We start from the raw sequence: 19,509 nt of genomic DNA on the forward strand, positions 1-19,509 counted from the left end.
CCAGCATCAGAGCCACGCACAGCATAAGCCGCCGACCCACGTCTGCACCATGCTAATGACCCCAAAATCTCAGTGACAGGTTTGCCACTGTCTGCCTTCCCAGGACGCAGTCCCCAGCCAGCTGAAAGCCTGCAGAGGGGGAAGACGGGTTGGGAGGTGCACATTAGTAGCACAAAGTTTCAAGACGACATCAGAGATCCAAGGTACAGCCCTCTGCACATCCCTCCCCTCAGAACAGGGCAACTGTCTTCTACTGCCCACAGTCCTGTCCATCCCTGTCCCTCTGGGTGCCCTGGGCTGGTAGGGACAGTGGGGAGATGTGCAGTTCTGCAGAAAGAGCTGGTGGGGGAGAGGATGAGCCAAACAATTACTGTCTGGAAAGTCTCACCCGTATCCCCAGTAAAATAATGGCACAAATATTAAGAAAAGGAGCTCTGTAAACATCTAGAGGATAATGAAACCATGAGCTATAAGCAGGATGGGATTTGTAAATAAAGGACTGTGCCAAAAACAACAAGCCCTCCATAATTGTTTTGGATAGAAGGACAAGATTAGTGCGGGAAGGGGACTCAGCGGATGTCAAGAGAGGAGACCTGGAAGCACCGGGTCTGTCCTCCTGCCTGGCCGTTAGAGTCTCTGGCATGTTTGGGCAGGTTTAAGGAGGCTGACCAGCACAAAAGGTGCCCCTGATGGCACGGCTGACACCTGGGGACATACCTGACCTCTGCAGCTGCACACCTGTACTCCCCCAGCCTGTCACTTGTCACACCAGCACTGCGGCAGTTACTCGCACTTTGCCACCTCTGAGCTGTCAGGAGAGAGCAAGGCTAAACCTGAGTCCCCCTCCCAAACAAGGCAGATCTCCCCACCACATCTCACAGGGCTGGGACCCATGCAGTGCAGGAACAAGCCAGCTGGATGGTCATGGACTAACAGAATGAGAAGTAAAACTAAGCAAATCCAGGAGCAGGAAAATAATGCTGGCACCTTCCATGACATTCCCCAGGTTTAGACAAAACTGTCTTTTGTGAACACCAAAACGGCATGTTCTGCAGGACTGTAGGGTTCCCCGGTGCTCTCAAGTGTTGGCTTTTTGGCCAGACATACAGGAAATGTGCATGCACCTCCTTGCAACCAGCCCTTTGAAATGCTACTGTAAAAGCACATGTAAGCACCACCAGTCATCGCTGCACAGGCCAAACTCGTCCAGTGTAGACATTGCACAGAAGGAAAAGCAGAAGCCTGGCCAAAATGTACCTGATTTTGTGCTGAGCCTCGGGTCTCTGCAGCAGCCAGCAGTGCCGGGCTGGATAACGCGCTCGCCGGCTGCGTGCGGCATGCAGGGCAACGCACGCTCACAAACCAAAGATGAAATGCACCATATATGGTGAAGGTATTATGAGTCCATAGCTTCTTCCTAGGATCTTCTGAGGAAATCCTTTTTCAAAACAGGGAACAAAGAGGTTTGACTGTGTCTCAAGCAGTGACTCAAACTGCCCATAGGACCAAAAGCAAGGGCTTCAAAGAAACAGGGAGCAGTGAGGTGTCAGACCCTTGGGTATCTGCGAGGTGCTTAACAATATTCTGGTTAAGTATTTGTCTTAATTAATACTGATTGCCCACTCATTACCTACACCCTGACTGGTCTCCAGGAGTTGTTCTCAACAGGGAGATGTTGCTGCAATGGTGTCAGCACTGGTCTCCAGGTACCCAGTGCAGGCACAGGAGAGCTCAGTGTTGGCACTAGTCCGCTGCTGCTAGCCTTGGCTACAGCCCTACAAGTCATGGAAAAGATGGAGTACCTGGTTGTGGGTTTTGACTGAGCCAAATGCCAAACTGGATGTGGTGGCAAAGAAAGTGGGCTATCCCTCTGGGCGGCAGGGACTAACACAAGGCTCTGGCTCTGACTGGGATTGTTTGGGGTCCTGGGGGTGAACAGCTGGATGTGAGTGCAGTGCTGGGACCACATGGTGAACACAGTCCTGGGCACCAGAGCTGGGAGAGCAGCAAATGGGAGCTGTGAGGCAGTGCTCTGTGCAGCAGAGGATGGGATGCCAACCCTGAGATACTGTGACTAGCCTGGTGCCCCACATTAGAAAGATCCAGATGAAGTGAGAGATGTAAATATGATTCCCACCCCCTCCCCACCCCCCATATTTCCCACAGCGTCCTTGCAGACAGAGTGGGGAGGTATGGGCTGGAAGGGAGAAGAAACAAGGTGACTTAAAAACTGAGTGAAATGATGGAATCTGCATCTTCAGACATTCCCAAAATTCAGTGGATTGAGGCCCAACCAGCGGGCTGCACTGCCAGAGTTCCTGAGGCCAAAATTATTCTGTGAAATGAGAGAGAGTGCAGAAAACAGGCACAGAAAAGACACAATTGCAGGAGAACGCACCCCACAGTGACAGAATCAAGCTCAACCTGTTTTCTTCTTAAAAAAGCTCAAGAAATTTGACTGCTATGCACAAGTACTCTCACAGTAAGAAAATACCATGTGCTAACGTCTTTTTATTCCAGCCAAAAAGCAGAACAAGAATCAATGGTTGGAAATTAAAAGCCAGACAACTCTGCATAAGAAATACGACATATATTTACTGAGCAATGCTGATTAGCTGGTGGATTAACCATCAGTGATTAAATAAGACCAAACCATGAACTCCCTCGCACCTCCGGACCAGATGCTGTTGTGCATTAGTGAAAGCCCAGGTTATTCGGATCCAGAAGGAGTAACAAGACAAGGCAGTCAGGGGAGATCAGCATAGGTGATCTAATGACTAACTCTGATCTTAAACATCATGAGTAAAAATACATTGTGTTACTAATACACATAGAAGAATTCCCATTGCACAAGCTCAGTGTAAACACTGGACAGTTGACATCTGCAAACCCACAGAGGGAGGGGGACGACAGTTGTTGCTCCTGTTTTAGAAACAGAAAAACACCCAGCCCACGGACGACCCGCTGAGCCTTGTGACAGGACTGAAACCAGGAGCGAGGCACGAGCTTGGAACACCAGGAGTCTGTCAGCAGGCAAGTTCATGAGAGATACGGGGTCTGCCCCAGGATGCTTCTGGATACTGTGTGATGTATGGCACATTGGGTGGGGAAGAAATGGTCTCTCTGTACACGGCTTCAGGGGACCACACAAGGCGTATGACCATTCCAGGAAAAGTAGGATCACAGTGATGTACAGAAACAGGGGAAAATTTCAATAGGGAAAAAAATTGGTTGGGAGTAAATAACAAAAAAAGAAAAAAAAGGAAAATAAAAAAAGAAAAAGCGCTGATGGAAACATTCACAGCTGAAGCCAAACACACCTGACAAGGACCAGTCCTGAATAGACTGGCCACAGGCAAAGTGATCTTCCCTCTTTTTAGTATCTGTATTCACAGAATTATAAAAAATAAGCCTGGAAGGCCCTTGAAAGGTCACCTAGCCTGTCTGCCTGCCCCCAAACAAATCAAACCCTTCCTGGTGGAGCTTTTGTCTAAACTCTTCCTAAAAGAAGCCTCTAGTGGTGACGACGGCTCCCAGGAAAAACAAGTTTTAATCCCTTTTACCGCAGTCATTGCAGGGTGAGTCTATGGCTTCTTCTTCTACCCACCTGGAAACAAGGAATAGCCCATTATCTCGTGCTTTGTAGCAGGGCTTTATGCATTTAAAGACTTTTATCTTATTTCCCTGCAGTCTTGGTGTTGTGATACTAAGCTACCCTTCAGCCTTCTCCAGTATGTCATGTTTTCTGAATTTCTGATCTCGTTCTTCCCTGGGCTTTCTCCAAGAGCAGCAACTTGAAACGCCGAGCCCCAAGTGGAATTCAGTGCTGAGTCTTACACTCTTTAAATGCAGCAGGATCACATCAGGTGTCTTACAAACACCTTGTTTATATGTGCTGGTCTGATTTTGCTCTTCTCATTTGGGCTGTTGCCGTCTCACGCTCCTTGTGGGACCCATTGTCACCTCCAGCTACTTTCCCACAGAGCAACCTTGCTCATTCCCCAGCCACTGCTTCCAATGTTGATTTTTGCCAACTCATAGAAGAGCCCTATATTTGTTCTTATCAACAGGTTTATTTCAGGTTTCTTTGCTTTCTCAGGAAAATCACTCTTGCAGACTGGTGCTGCAGGTGAAGATCACTGATGAAAGCAGTAAGTACCCCTAAACCAAGACCAGGCCCTGTCTGAGGACTGAGCATGGGAAACTGCCCTTTCAATACCTTTTTCCAGGCAGCTGTGCTCTCATGTAGTCACACACTCACCTAGACCACATTTCTCCATTACTCACAAGAATTCAAGAATTTCATGTGGAAATGGGACTAAACTCCTGTGAAAGCCAAGATTTAGCACATCTTGTCTTTCCTATGTCAGCCAGTACAGAAATGCTCAGGTAGAAAATTTGGTTGATTCAGCTCCCAGCTGATGGCCAAAGCTGTCACTGTTTCTTTATCTCTCAACTCTTGGGTTGTGTCACTTAATGATGTATTTGCCTGTCTTCAGTCTGTTTATGATCTGTTTATGTCAAAGGTCCCTTTTTCCTTTAGTTCTGTACCCCTGGTCTTGAGTAAAGCTCAGGAACTTGGAAAGCCACAAAGATTCATTTGGGAAAAAAAAAAAGGGAGGGAAAAGAAATGCTCAACAACAACTACATCCTCAGAACTCACATGTTTATCCAAATTCATCTGAACCTTCTGGGGACAGTGACTTTCTAGGGTAAAATGAAAACAAGTTCAAGTGAGTTTTCCATCCCTGCAACAGTACAGTAATTCCAGCCAATCTGAAACAATTTTCCAAGAAGATTTCCTGCAACCTCACAGTGATTAAAGGAAATAACATTGTGAATAAAGGGACATTCTTCAAAGTCAATGAAGGAGCCACAAACTGTACATTCTCACAGAGGGCCGGAAAGCGCCGGCGCGAGGTGGATTTTGCAGTGTGGCCCCCCAGAAGGAAGAGGGTGGGCTGCCACTCCATCCCTCTTCCCCAGTCAGGGGTTGTGACCGGGCTTCTCCCAGAGCAGGAGGTGAGGGAAGAGGGTCCCCAGGCTCTCCATGCTTAAGGGCAAAAGGCTTGGCCCCACAAGCTCTGGCTCCCCACCTCCAGGTGAGAATTTGACAGCTTTGGGGCCAGGGGACAAGGGGCAAGAGCCCATCGACCCTCTCAAAACCCAGGGTGACTATGCAAAGAGCAGCATCCCACCACGGCTGTTTCATGCCACAGTCTTCTTCCTAGGAACCTCCCCATGCCTCACTTTGCCTGAATCAGCCCCTCAGTGCCTTTGCCTGGCCAAGCTCCGAGACTGACATGGGAATGTGAACGGGCCCAAAAAGGCCCTTGGGCAGAGGCAAGAGCACTGTGCTGCCATGCTGGGCGAGTGGGGTCCTGCCCTGGCCACCCCTGTCACTGCGGGTACCTCGAGACTGGGACCAGCCAGGGAGGGAGGAGCCTGCACTCCAAATGGCTGGGCAAGGGGACTTTTAAAAGCCCACCTTCTCAGCTAAAACAAAGAGAAGGGGGTAGCGAGGAAGGGAGAAGAGCTGGGGAGGAAGGTGAGAGGGGGCTCCCTGGCAGCCTAAACACGCATGCTTCAGTTGATGCTCTGTAATAAGAGAATTAGCTAATGAGCTTACTGCGGCACAGGGACAAGTCCTTTAGAAATATCATGGCCACCTGGGGAGGCTTGCAGAGGAGCCAGGCAGCCTTAATCTGCAGTGCTGGAAAGGCAAGCCCGCTCTGCCCCTCCCCAGCCCCGCTTCCTCCCTGGACAGCGTGTGTCCCGGGGTGCCACAGAGGGCCGACACAAATCCAACAAGAACTGGGCATGAAAACGATAATAAAGAGTGCTTTTTAAAAAAACTCAGCCCGTGTTCACGGCTGATCTTAGACATCCATGCAGTGGGGATGGGCTGCTCAGGGACCAGTGTGATCCAGCTGCCCCCGGACAGACAGCACTGTCCCAGACTGCCAGCACAAGGGCTTCCAGAAGTATGGATTGCCTTTCCCTGCACTGGCAGCTGTGAAGGATATGTCAGACAAAACGAAATAGCTTCAAAATATGGATTGGGTTTTTTTGCAAATACAGCTTTATAAAATCTGGGCAAACTCAAATTCATATATAAGTGCCTGTGAATGTGCTAATTTGAAGGAAAAGTGGGTGAGAGAATCTGATGTTGCAAGTCACTTAGAACAATGCAAACGTTAAATACACAAATACTCATCAAATAGTTATTTAGAAAGTGGCTTTAGACACTGAACAGGCTGGGTTGAAAAAAAAAATTTTGCTGATAAATATTGAACTCATTGAGGAATTTGGGCATGTGGCAGTATTTGCATGAATTAGAGTGGGGAAAGTATGAAAGCACTGAAGACAGAACACTCCTCCAATGAAAAAAGGGACAAGCAAAAGCCTCAGCCAAAAATAAGGCTCCACTTAAAAATTACTCCCACACTAGTGAAGACAGGACCAAACACATGTATTTGCTGGAAAAATGTAAATTGATGATTTTTATTATTATATTGAGGTAGAATTATTATTAATGATGTGGAAAACAAATTATAAAACTTATGCTTATTCTGTAAAAAAATTGCTTAAAATTTTCTTGCTCAAAAAGAATTAGATTGAAAACTGTTCTATGGAAAGAAATTTCGTTTAACTTTTCAATGGGATATTTTGAAGCAACTTTTTCCTTTCAGTTTTCTAAAACAGAAAACTGTTTGAAATTTGAAAGCATTGTGTTTCAAGGTTTTCCTTGTCTTCTTTTTCTCCGCCGCCCTGAAGCTGCCTGATGATGGCTGACGTTCATGCTGGATTTCCTCCTCTTTTCTCATCCTTTATTCCCCACTCTCAAGCTTTACAAAATTAGAGCATTTTTGTAAAAGAAAAAAAGAAAAACCCTAAATGCAGTATCACTTCCTCAGCCATTGAAGAGTTGTAAGAATAAAAGTAATAGAAGAAAAAAGAAAAAATTTTCAACATTTAAATAATTTTTCAGCTGTAGTAGAAGTAGTTATGCCTACTCAGGAAAGGTTGGGGCCTACAGCAAAATGATCCTTTATTTTTTCCCTTTTTGTGTGAGGATTTTTTTTCTGAAATACTTTAGTTGGAAATTTTTTTTTTTTTTTTTGTGGTAGGGAAAAATCAGGGTCTATTTTCTGGGGTGCTGCTTTTGATTAGTCATGATGATTCAGGCCCCAGTGTCCCAACCTGCCTGGGGGATTCAGCTCCCACACTGCTGGCTGGGGAGTGAAAACCCTTGTCTGCCGCACCAGGAGCAGCAGCTTCTCCTGCAGTCAGACCCTCCGGCAGAAGGGGTGACATTAGGGGAGGCGTGGTTGCAGGGCTCAGAGGTGACATGAGCCATGGGGACGACCCCACTGCTGTGGCAGCAGCAGGTGTGTGGGGCTGCAGAGCCCCTGGCTCCACACTGGGGGAGATGCCAGTGCTGGGCACAAGAGCCTCACGCACTGCAGTGTGGCTAAAGGGAGGAAAACCGCCACAGCTGGCATTTGGGAAGGAGGATGGGATATTCCCTTGCCTGTCCAGTTGGTCACCACTGCCCCAGCTCTGAGTCCAGCACAATGAGCACTGTGAGTGATGCCCCAGGTGCCCACCCCCTGCAGGGACCACAGCTAAAAGAATCGCCCCTTCCCCCGTGGCGGGGGACAGATGGAAGCACTGAACTAAGCCACTCTCTCTCAGCACCAGGGTCCTTCCACAGCGCCCTGCTCCTCCAAGTGTCCGCCATGGGATAGGGCAGAGCCCCAAGCCGAGGGCAGGGGACTGTCGCTCCACAGCAACGAAACAATAGTCAGTGTCGATTATTTATTTTCCAAATAAATCAGCGGGTCCTGCAGGAGAAGGGCTGGAAATCGGTGAGTTTAGATTAGACCCTCCCCAAACCCCGGCTGGGCCTTGAGCCGCTGTCAGGGCTGCAGAGAAACAGCAGCGAACTCTCACGCAAATGGCCTATAAAAAAGGCCCCTGTCAAAGGCACCTTGACCTGCAGGCTCCCTGTGGTGCTGAGCTCCCCGTGGCCCTCCCCTCCCCGGGCCGCGCTCCCCTCGCATGATGTATTTCCCCTGCCTTTTTTAGAGCTGCATTATGTTAGCTCCAGGAAACAGCCTCTTCCTTCTTATAAACACAGCCCTGGGTTACTGACCAGCGGCCCTGCCACTCCACAGCCACTCTCTGTCCATCCATCACACCTCGCTGTCACCCTGGCAACATATCTCTTGGACCGGTCCGGCTCCAGAGATGGGAGAGGCAGGAGGGGGGGATAAGGGGGGGTCACATACACAGAGCACAATTCCAGCCTGCTGACTAATTCCCTGGAAACCCTGGGGCTGCACAATGAGAAAGCCTTTCCGAGGGTTTCTCGAGCGTTACTGGAAGGTCAGACGAAGGTCAGCGCAAGGACACGGCTCCTACTTTCCCCACCGTCAGCAAGGGCGGGTGCGCGGGGCGGACGTGGGTGAGTCGCGGGGGTACCACGGGTGCACGGCAGGAGGGATGTTTGGAGAAGGGAGCCTGGGCCCAGGCAGCCCTGGGATGCGGCACAGAGCCCACTCGCCACTGCTGGGCGCAGGGAACGTGCCTGGGACAGGGCTGGCGGGGTGTCCTGGCAGCCAGACAGGCGTCAGTGCTTCCAGTGGGACAGGGCATGGCCGGCAGTGTGGCCTTTTGCCACCCCGGCAAGGGAAGGATGAGGAAGGGAAGAACTACTTTGGCTCCATGTGAACTCCCCAACACCTTTGCTATGGCCCCAGTGCCTGACTGCTGGCCTGACACAGCACTGCTGCATGGGTCATTCACAGTGCAGGATGGATCCCGGGGCAGACCACCGGGATGGGTCCCTGGGAGAGCATCCCAGAGATGCTTGGATGCCCATGGTCTCCAGTGTGCTGGAACATCAGCAGCACCGGGACAAGACAGGAACCATACCAAGAGATCCAGGTTGCCCTGTCAGTGCTGGCACAGGGACATATTTTGGCTGAGTCTTTGAGTCACCCAGCCTCTTGTATGCATGATTGAAGCACAGGAGCCACAGCAGGAGGGGTCCAGCCATGCCCTGCTCCTGAAACACCACCCTTGTCCATCCACACCTGCTTGTCCTTCACGTTAAGCCATTGTCTCCAAGAGGAAATACCATTTAAAGGCAGGTATTTCAAAAGAAATGGGAGATCTCTACTCTCTGAACAACACAGCACTTCACTTCTGCCCGTTCCCTACGTAAAGCTGGGAGTTAGGTTTACATAGGGATAAAACAAAAAAGGCAACGCTTTTAAGGACAGATCTTCACAAACCCAAACCAAAGCCCCATGAGGGCAAATCCTTTCTAATCCATGCTCTTCCTCAGAGGTGTAAGTGGAGTGGAAGGGTGGAGGGGGGGATTTAAATCTGGAAAACAGTTCCCCATCCCTTTGGTCTGGCAGAGGGCCCACCGATAGACTAAAAACAAGTCTGTAGAGAAGCCTGTGTGGGATAATCCAGCTCTGGCCCCTGAAGGGATGAGAACAATTAGGAGTCCTCTCTCAAGTCTCCACTCCAAGATAGAAAAACAGTTTATAGTTTGGTCCAGAGTTGTTGTTAGAAAGTTCTGAATCATCAGGATACACTAACAATTTCTGCACAGTAATTGCCAGGATAGTTCATTAGGCAGACTCAGAGATAAACTATTAACAGAAGCTTGCAAATCTCCTACCTGCCTCCCCGTGTGCAGGACACAGGGGCTGCCCTATTTATACAGCAGCTGTCGGTGACGATCTGGATTCAGGAGGGAACCACATTAGCAGCCATGGCTAAATACAAAAAGTATTCCAAAGGAAAACAAAAGAATGGGTATTAAATGCTCTGCCATTAACCTTTCCAGGCATGGTAATCAGCCAGGGAGCAGTTTGCCTTCACTGTCCCTGAACATGCCACAGTCCCCACCCACAGCAACCCTTCCACCTCCAGAGAAAAACCCAACACAGCGTTGGAAGTTGGCCTGCTGCAGCCTCTGGAAGCATCATGCAAAATGTCTTTGGGCTGAGCCTGACAGGCTTTGGACCCATATTTACCCAGAAGAGACAGAAATTATGAGCTTCCCCAGCCCCATCTTCCTTCCTAGCCCCCAAGTGCAGGTTGTTGCATGACAGAGGATATTTGTGTCCAATCCTCCTGAGCTGGTCAGCATCAAATTACAGTTGAGGAGACGGAACAGTGCAACAGCCACTGGCTGTGGGTGCCCCTCGGAGAAAATGTCAGCCCTTACAGACAAATGCCAGCAGAGCTGAGGAATGCCACCACACAGAGGCCTGTGCATTGTCCTATGCATGTGCTCAGCCAAGGTTGCAGCATAATTTCTGCCAAAGCTGGTTTCTGCATCCTTTCTCAGCTCAATTACCCTGAAACCACCCTGGCAAACCCACAGTGGTGTACCATTTCTTGCACAGATTTGCCAGCTCCGGGGGTAGCCATGGCCGGGATGGCTTCATCTGCATGGGAACAGCCATAGGAATCTTGATTAATCAGGGAGAGAAGTGGAGACTGGCTGCCAGGCAGATGCCCTAAACAAGAGTAACTTATCAGCTCTGTTTCCAAGATGAGACATCTGTCACCACATTGCACAGAGCCAGCCAAGCCACTTGCTCCTCACCAGCACAGAAGCACGAGGGCTTCCCTCTCCCCAAAGGAAGCCATAGAAATAGCCACCGTATAATTTGCAGAATTTCTTCTAGAAAAGGCTTTGCTTGGGCTAAAGAAAGCATTGCACCCAGAATGCTTCGGGGGACAGTGCTGGACAGGAGCAGGAGCCAGCATGCAGCTGCATTCCCAGGCCCCTGTGTTTGCCAGCGAGCCGGCCCCAGCGGCAGCGCAGGGAGGTCCCCAGCCCGGAGGAACACCAAGTGCTGCGGACAGCAAGGAACCACTCGGCCAGCACACACACAGCAAAGCCCGACGTGGTTAATCCCTCCAGTTTATTATGTAATAAAACGCTTTCCAGACCTGTTAAAATTTAATTGGTTTAATCTTAATTGTTCCATTTTCTATGGCACATGCAAACACAGAGCCTAACCCTGCCACTCTCGTGTGAACTGTCCCGCGGGCTGTGGTGGGAGCAGGATGAAACCCGCTGACCTCAGCGGGATTACGTGCATGAATCAGAGCAGCAGGCCTGGGCTCGGAGCTGAAATCCAGCACTGGGCAGGTCGCCAGCACAAGGCCCAGGGTCCACTTAGGCTCCACTTAAGCCCTATGGGATGCAAGTGGTACGCAGGCCTGTGGATGCGAGTGGTGAGCAAGCCTCATGCTGGGCCTCTGCTGAAGGATGAATTTCAGCTTCTTAACCTCGTGGACGCAAACATACAGCAATGGCTTCTGAGACACGGAGCAAAGGGGCTCCCAGAAAGGCTGTGGGGTGTGCTCCACCAACAGGGTGATGTACGTGTGCCTGCAGCAGTGTCCTCCTTCTGCTGGACAGGGGACCCTCTCATTGCACAGTCAGTAACTGTGATTTATGACAGCTTCTACTCCAGAGGAAGAGGTGTTTTGCTACCCTCTGCACGTCCACAGTCATGGGGCTGGGTTGTGCAGCAGGGTGGCTTTGTGAAGCCTGGATATCCTTTGTGCACAAGAGATGCCAAATAAAAGCAGACAGGAGGGGGTCCTTGGCACTGGCATTTATTATCCTGCATTGCCTTAGATGAAGGATGACCTTTACCTGTTCCTGCAAGTTGGCTCTCACCAAGCTCAACATGTCAGCCCCAGTTTCAGAGGCCCATCAGGCACTGAAATCAAGGACAACCTCCCCTTTGGTGTCCAAGCCTATTGAGTTCCCCTTGCTGCAATGGGCAGCTCCCTTGCATTTGCTGCTCCTATCCCTCAAAGTGCTGAACACTGAATGTTTCACACAGCTACTGGTATCCTTCAACCCAACCTCCCACCTTGAAAACATATGTGTAGAATGCTAGAGTCTGGTTCTGACCTTAAGAAAACAGTTATTTTTCACTGAGGCTTTGTTTCAGGACATATTTCCAAGCCATACACCCCTGCAAGAACTGTGAAACAGAAGTAAATCAGCCAATGTCAATGGAGCAAAAAAATACTGAAGAAAAGCAGATATTTGCAGTGATGTATTTCTCAAGAAAATGGGCATTATTTGGGTGGTTCTTGGTCAAACCAAGCCAGCTGGTTCTGAGATTCGGAGAGGTGCAGGCAGGTGTCAAGCGGCAGACCCGAGTGAACAGGACGGTCCAGGCGCTGCCCAGGCACAGCTGGGACACAGCAATGGGAGATGTAGACAGCCTATTGCTGGGTGAGCATGCAGCATCCCATGCCCAGACCTGGATCCACAGCCTGCAGAAGCCCTCTGCTCTCCTGAGGAATACTGATAACGTTTCTTTTCAGAGCTGTGAAAAAGAGCCTTTCCTGTGCAAGCGACAGGGCAGGAACAAACGCCATCCTTTCCCCCAGGAGCCGTGACCAGGCGGGCGCACTCAGGGAGTGAGTCCGGGCTGGGAGCTGCCGGCGGAGCCACTCCGTGTCCGCTCCTGGCGCAGCCCCTCGGGGCGCGCCCGCTGTGCACCGTGAGGGGCGCCGAGGCTGTGTGCGAGGAGAGCCGGACCCGGGAGAGGGCGGAGCGCCGTGCCGTGCCGCGCCGTGCCGTGCCGGACGGCGGGGTCCGCTGCTGGCAGGTGACCGAGCCGTGCGGGGCCGGTGCGGGCTGCACGGGGCGCGGCCCCACCGGCGGCCCCGGCGGCGGGTCGCTGCCCCGGGACCCGCCGCCTCTCCGCGTCGCGTCGCCGGCCCCGCCGTGCGGGGGCGTCCCCGGCGCGCTGCGGTTCTCACATAAATCAGGACCGAGCTCCTGGGAAAGGGCCATCCTTCACCGGGCGCTGCTGACAGAGAACGAGAACCAGACGGGCCCTGAGATAAACCACGGCGCGCAGCGTTTACACAAGGGCAGGCTCTGTGTAAATAGAGCCGGGTGCGGGGGACAGCTCCCGGCGGCGCGGGTCCGCTCCGGCTACGGGCCTCCTGGGGCGGCGGGCAGGTGGGTGCCGCCCGGCCAGCGCCTCCCGCCGCCGTGCCCCGCTGGCTCCCCGAGCACGGGGGTTGGAGACAGGGCCGGATTAGCGTGTTTGTTTGTTTACGGCCATTAGCGCAGGGCCGGCTCCAGCACTCCGCACCCGCGAGACTAATGGAGCAATTAGCAGCCCTGGGGCTGATAGCATCGCCCCGAGCGAGGCCCCCGGCCGCGGCCGCTGCTACCGGGCTGCCTGCGGCCTGGGCCCTCGGGCGGGAGCGCGCTGCTCGCCCGCCCGCCTGCCCGCCGCGGTGTGCGCGGCCGCAGCAGGGCTGCTGCTCGCTCCCCGGGCCCGGGGGGGGAAGCTCTTGGCTCTCTTGGCTCCGCTGCAGCATCCGCACGGCGAGCTCCATCCATTACAATAATCCCCTGTCTAAACAGAGCGCAGGAGCGGCCGGGACAACAAGGCCCTGCTGTAAACAGAGCTCAGGGGACGCCGCTAATGATATAAATATAATAACCATTAATAGCCCGGTGACCCCAGCCCAGCCGGCTCGGGAAAGCCCTGCAGTCGCATCCTGGGGCTGACACCCGCCGGCAGGTACCAGGGCTGCCCCGCTCCTTCCTCCCCCTGGTTTCTGTACCTCTGCACCGCTCGCCTCGGTCCAGTAGTGCTCCTCGGCGCCAGCCGCCTCAGTATAGGCACGGTCGGGCCCGACCATCACCTCGCTTCCTCGGCTTTTCCAGCCGGGAACTCACCGCCGATCCGCCTCCACCAAAGAGGGGATGCTGGCATGGGGGGAAAGCGCGGGCTCAGTTACCCCAGCGGGAGACTGGTGGAGGATGAGGCCGCCCCGAAAAGGCCCGGCCGCGGCTTGCTCCCTCCGTCGGGCGTGGGCTCCCCGAGCAGTCCGTGTGGCCGGCAGCAGCACAAATGAGTGGGTCCCAGCGGGAGAACCACTCGCACCATTGGGGAGACATCCCGAAGCGTTGTTCATGGCCGACCCGGGCTCCCAGAGCCCACAGGCCGCGCCTGGCAGTCGGCCCGTCCGGGATCCCTCTGCGGGCGGGAGCGCGATGGCGCCAAACGAGCCAGACCCTGCCGGGGCCGGGCCCTGGCCCTCGGCACGGCGGCTGCTGCTCCGCAGACGGACGGGCAGGCGGACATCGGCTGTAGCCCGGCAGTTCTTATGGCCGCCACCACCGAGGGCACCGGCCCTTGACGCTGTTCTCCCTGCCGCGAAGCCCGGACGCAGTGGGGCTCCCGGGGAGCGCGGCGCTGTGCAGAGCCCGGCCGCTCGCCGCGCTGCCACCGGGCCCCGCGCCTGCACGTCCCCGAGCCCGGGGCCCCGAGGCGGGCGGGACAGGTCCGGGACGGTGGCGGATGTGTAACACCGATAAGGAGCTAATTGTTACTAATTCTTTTCGGGGCCCCGGCAGAGAGGCAGCGCCGGGCTTCTCTGCGCACCGGCGGCATGGGGAAGAGTCGGGCCCCGGTCAGGCCTGCTTACTGCGGGCGCCTTTCCCCGTACACCGTCCGGACCGCAGGAAGGCGTCTCGCATGGGGAGCGGGCGGGGAGCGGCGAGAAGAGATCGAATCGTTGAATTTATATGGCGAGGGGTTTGAAGCTGCGTGGTGGCAGCGGTCCGGTGTGCCGGGGGAACGGGAACCGGCCTCGCTGCGGCACCGGTAGCACATGAGCTGCGGCGAAGTGCTCGGGACTCCGGCTCCTGTCCCGGGCTGTGCCACCAGTAAATACATCTCGGGGGCGTGCAGAAAGACGAAGGTACGAGGGCACGGATAGAGCCGCTAAACGGCGGAGCCACCGGACGTTAACAACACGAGAGAAACTCCCGGGAAGGCCCCGCGAAGCCTCGGCGCCGGGACACTCACCTGCCCGGCGTACGCGCCCGGCTCCAGTGGCCTCCCCTCGTCGCCGATCCAAGCCCTGCGGGGCAGCACGATTTTAATTACAACGAAATATCTCACCAAGGACCCCCTGCGCCTCCCTCGGTGTGGCCGCTCCCGGCGCCGCGGCAGCTCGGAGCCCCTGCAAAAGTCCGGGGGCCGTGGGGAGCGCCGAGGGGCCGCGGCACCCCCCGCATCACCGGGGGACTCGGCCGGTAGCCGGCGAAGCCCTGTGGCCGGGGGACCCGCGGTGTGGAAGAGCTCGGCAGGCTCATTCGATGCGTCACCCGCCGGCACGGAGGCGAGGGGGCTCCGCGGAGCCGCTGGCCGCCCGTTACCGGCGGGAGAAACGAAAGAAAACGAAACGAAACGAAAGAAAACGAAGAACAACGAAAGGAAACACCGACGACCGCGGTATCGCGCTCTCCACCCAGCCCCGCGTTACCGCGGTCCCGGCCTGCCCGCCCGGCCCGGCCCGGTCCGCCCCGACTGGGCCTGGCGGTCGCGGGCAGCGGGGCCCGATCCGGCGGCGGCGGCGAAGCGCGCTTTTCCCTGTGCGAACGCGTGTCGCACCGGCTGCGGCGAGCTGGGCCGGTCTGCAGATTGGCCGGTCGCGGGGTTATTTGCGGGGGCACCGGCGGGAGGGACCGGGGGTGCAGGGGGATGCAGAGGGGGTCGGCTACGTGTACGTCGCATGGCTACGGTCCGTCCGGGACGGCGGGGTCGCCGTCGGCTCCGGGAGGGGTGCGGGGTGGCGGAGGCGAACCTCCCCCTCCGCTACGCGTCCTGGGCCGCGGGAGGCACTTGCGGGGCCGTGCTGGTGGGGCGGGGAGGCCGGGCCGGCGGAGCCGCACATGTCGGCCCTTGCCGGGGTCGGACCGAGCTGTGTGCGGGCAGGGGCCAGCGGGGTCCGCCGGGGAGGGGGTCCCTACCTACCTACACGTGCTTAGCACTGGGGGGCGCGGCGGCGGCTGCCGCGGCTCTCTGCGGGGACCCCGACCCCGGCGCACCGTCCCCGCGCCCGCCGGGCGGGTGCCGGGCCGGCGGGGCGCTCTACGGGGAAGCAGCCTCCCCGAGTGCAGCCTTAATACATTGCTATTTCTGGCCGGGCGGCCGGAGCCGGGCAGGGGGCCGGCTCTGCCTCCCCCTCCCTCCAATGGCGAGGCCGCCCCCGGCCCCTCCTTGCCGTGACGTGCCGGCCCGGGGCAGAGGAGGCTCCCGAGCCTTTGGCTGTCCCTGCAGAAGCTGTAACAAAACGCAGACCCCCAGCGCTGAGCTAATGGAGGCAACTTAGACAGAAGCAGGCGCGGCCCCTCGTCTCTCGGCGCTGCCTGCTCCCCCCGACCCGGGCGCGGCGCTCCCCGCCGAGCAGCCGCCCGAGCGCCGCCGGGCCCGCGGGACTGCCTGGCCGCTTGCGCTGCCCCGATGATGTTACCGAGCCCCGTCACCTCCACACCCTTCTCTGTCAAAGACATCCTCAACCTGGAGCAGCAGCAGGACCCGCACTATGGGGCCCAGCTCCCGCACCACCTGGAGCACCACTTCCACCCCGCTGCCTGCCTGCTGGCGGCCACCGACGGCGCCCGCTTCTCCGACGGCGAGGAGGAAGAGGAGGAGGAAAAGCTCTCCTACCTGAGCCCCATGGCAGCGCCCGGCAGCCAGGCGGACGCGCGGATCTCCGCCGACAACTACGTTCACGCCGTACTGCGTGGCTCCTGCGAGGCCCCCGGCCCGGGAGAAGAGCTGGACCCGGCGGTCCGAGACCCAAGTGAGTATCGTCTCCGCCGCGCTTCCCCGCACTGCACCGCCCCGCCGGGACGGGCCACGCGCTGGCTGCTCGTGGTGCGTTCCCAGCCCTCGGGCATCGCCCCGCAAAGCCCAAGTCCTGGAGCTGTAACCCGCTCCACGTCCCTTGATCATGTCGAGTCGGGACGGGCACGTCGCGGGGCTGCCACCGCCCTCCTCCGCGCCTCGCTCGCCTCCTCCCTGGGGAGTGCCTCCGCATGGCCCTAGCCCGGAGGTGCCGGATCAGGCCCGCGCTCCGTAATTTCGGTAGCGGAGAGGGAGGAACGGGTCGTGTTAGGCCCAGTCCGCACCCGCTGCGGCGGGGCCCGGCGGCGGAGCAGGTGCCCGGCGCTGTGCGCGACGCGGTCCGGAGCTCTTCACGCGGTGCCGCAGCGGTAACGCCGCAGCCGGCCTGGAGGTGCGGGGACGTTCCTGGCCCCGCCGCCCGAATCGGGCCCTCGCAAACACAGGCGGTGCCGGAGACGTCCGGTCCCAGGGCTGCCTTCCCGCCCGCACCGCGGTGCCCCGACGGGCGCGTAGAGGCGCGGGGTCGGCCAGGGCGCGGCGCGGAGCTCTCGTCTGCCGATGGGGCCCGTCGGGAGCAGCGAGCGCCCGGCGTTGGCGAGGCACACCCGTGACCTGTGCTCCCCCGTACAGAGAGCTGCGTCCTGAATAAGCCGCTGGACGCAACGGAGAAGGCGGAGGAGGCAGAGAGGCCGAAGCAGCGGAGCCGGAGGAAGCCGCGCGTACTCTTCTCCCAGGCGCAGGTCTTCGAGCTGGAGCGTCGGTTCAAGCAGCAGCGTTACCTGTCGGCGCCCGAGCGGGAGCACCTGGCTAGCAGCCTCAAGCTCACCTCCACGCAGGTGAAGATCTGGTTCCAGAACCGGCGCTACAAGTGCAAGCGGCAGCGGCAGGACAAGTCGCTGGAGCTGGGCGGCCCGGCGGCCCCGCCGCCGCCGCGCAGAGTGGCCGTGCCCGTGCTGGTCCGTGACGGCAAGCCGTGCCTCGGCGGGTCGCAGGGCTACAGCTCGGCGTACAACGGGCCCTACTCCTACAACGGCTTCCCCGCCTACGGCTACGGCAACGCTGCCTCCTACAACCCCGGCTACGGCTGCACCTACCCGGCGGGCACCGGCGGCGCGTCCATGCAAGCCGCCTGCAGCCCGGCGGCGGCCACCAGCCCCTTCGTGAACGTGAGCGGCCTGGGGGGCTTCAGCGGCGGCAGCCAGCCGCTGCACCAGGCGGCGGCGGGGCCTTCTTGCGGCCAGGGCGCACTGCAGGGCATCCGGGCCTGGTAGCCCGCACGCACTGAGGGTCGGGAGCGGACCGACAGGACGGCCCGGCGGCTCCGCGGCCCCGTTATCACCCGCACCGCAGCCCGGCCGCGCGCCACGCGCCCTGGACCGGAGGCGGAGGCGGCGGCGGGACGGCGCGGCGGGACCCCGGCGCTCCCGCGAGCATCGGTGCGGGGCCGGCGACGGACGGAGCGGAGCGGCGCGGCGGGACGGGGCCGCGCGAGCCCGCAGCGAAGCGCCGCCGCCCCGCGGAGCCGCCGCGACGGCCGGGCGGGCCGGGCGGGCCGGAGCCGATCGCGCCGCGCCAGCGGAGCAGCTTTGCTTGTAAAAAGCCGACGGCGGGGCCCGCTAGTGCTGCGGCCCCTGTCTCTATTCTGTATCGGTCACTGCCAGCGCCAGCTCGCCCAGTCAGTCAATAAACCAGGTGCAATATTCGCCGCCCGATCCTCCTTCGTCCACCGGCCGGTGCCCGGCGGAGGGGCCGGGGCCCGTGCCGGCGGCGGGGCGGTCGCCGCGTCGTGCCCGCGGGGCAGGGCGGCCCGGCCGGCTTGTGAGCGTGCCAAGGGCGCTGAATGGGGCCGCGTAGCTCAGAGCCGGGCCCATTGTGGCCGCCGGGCCAGCGCTGAAAGGAGCCGCCGAGGAAGGTAGCGGGAATAGGCGCTTATTGGATTCGGGAACAAAAGGTGTGGCAGGGAGGCGAGGGACAAAGGGGCCCCGGCGCCGAGATTGACGGGCCGCTTTGCCCCCCACTGAGGCCCAGGCCCGGCGCTTTATGCGCGGGGGCTGCAGAAACGTGCTGGGTTTTGTTCCCCATTCTGGGAGCGCAGGGGAAGAGGAGGGGGGTCCGCGGGCCGCTGATTAGGGCCGGCCGGGCCGGGCAGCCTGAATGCCGGGGCATTATTGCTACATGTTCAGCCATTTCGCTCGATTGCAGGGGGAGGGGGCCGCCGAGGCCCCCGAGCCCCACGGGACCGGCCGCGGGGTCGCCTGCCGCCCGTCCCGTCCCGTCCCGGGCCGCCCCGTCCCGCTGTCGCCGCCGAGGCGCTCTCGGGGCGGTGGCGGCCCCGCTTCCGCGGCCGTGCCTCTGCCGTGCGGGTGCTGCCGAGCCCCGCCGCGGGGCCGGAGCCGCGCCGGGGAGGGCCGGACACCCGCAGAGCCCCGTCTGGGGCACCCCGGGCGGCAGCGGGGACCAAAGGCGTTGGGAGCTCTCCCGTGCCGTCCCGCACATCTGTCCGGCCGCGACGCTGGAGCTCCGAAGGTATTTCCAGCGGAGCCTTCTTGGAGCCGGCGCGAAGGACGCAGACCAGGGGCTCGATATGCCACCCCTCTGACGCAGCGCTGCCCACCCTGTCCTTCCCCTGACCTCCCAATGTGTGTTGTGTGACAGTCCCTCTGTCCCGAGCAGAGGACCAGGCTCTGCCCTCGCAGAAGCAGCAGGTAACAACGACTGCTGACGCTACTGACCCCGGGTTTTAGGCTGCACATTCCCAGCGTTCAAGCTGAACGTGCACCTT

General features: G+C 57.9%; 1 protein-coding gene and 1 long non-coding RNA gene across 2 annotated transcripts; both read left to right on the top strand.

Moving 5' to 3' along the window:
- The first annotated feature begins 7,201 nt into the window (after positions 1–7,201).
- On the top strand, positions 7,202–11,000 carry LOC116447676. The gene is made up of 2 exons (XR_004241649.1): positions 7,202–8,470; positions 10,434–11,000. It is a non-coding gene; the product is annotated as an uncharacterized LOC116447676 (long non-coding RNA).
- A 5,134-nt stretch (positions 11,001–16,134) lies between these two features.
- Positions 16,135–18,429, top strand: NKX2-3 (NK2 homeobox 3). Its single transcript, XM_032117039.1, has 2 exons — positions 16,135–16,683; positions 17,358–18,429. Exons 1-2 carry the CDS (start codon positions 16,341–16,343, stop codon positions 17,996–17,998), a joined length of 984 nt encoding a protein of 327 aa, XP_031972930.1. The 5' UTR covers positions 16,135–16,340; the 3' UTR covers positions 17,999–18,429.
- The last annotated feature ends 1,080 nt before the right edge of the window (positions 18,430–19,509 follow it).

This window comes from Corvus moneduloides, chromosome 8 (assembly GCF_009650955.1).
Source record: "Corvus moneduloides isolate bCorMon1 chromosome 8, bCorMon1.pri, whole genome shotgun sequence".
Classification (NCBI taxonomy): Eukaryota; Metazoa; Chordata; class Aves; order Passeriformes; family Corvidae; genus Corvus; species Corvus moneduloides.

Excerpts from the sequence above, each read along its gene's own strand:
- NKX2-3 (XM_032117039.1), top strand. The coding sequence starts at position 16,341 with ATGATGTTACCGAGCCCCGTCACCTCCACACCCTTCTCTGTCAAAGAC. Across the intron at positions 16,684-17,357 it reads CCCGGCGGTCCGAGACCCAA|AGAGCTGCGTCCTGAATAAG; the intron begins GTGAGTATCGTC and ends TCCCCCGTACAG.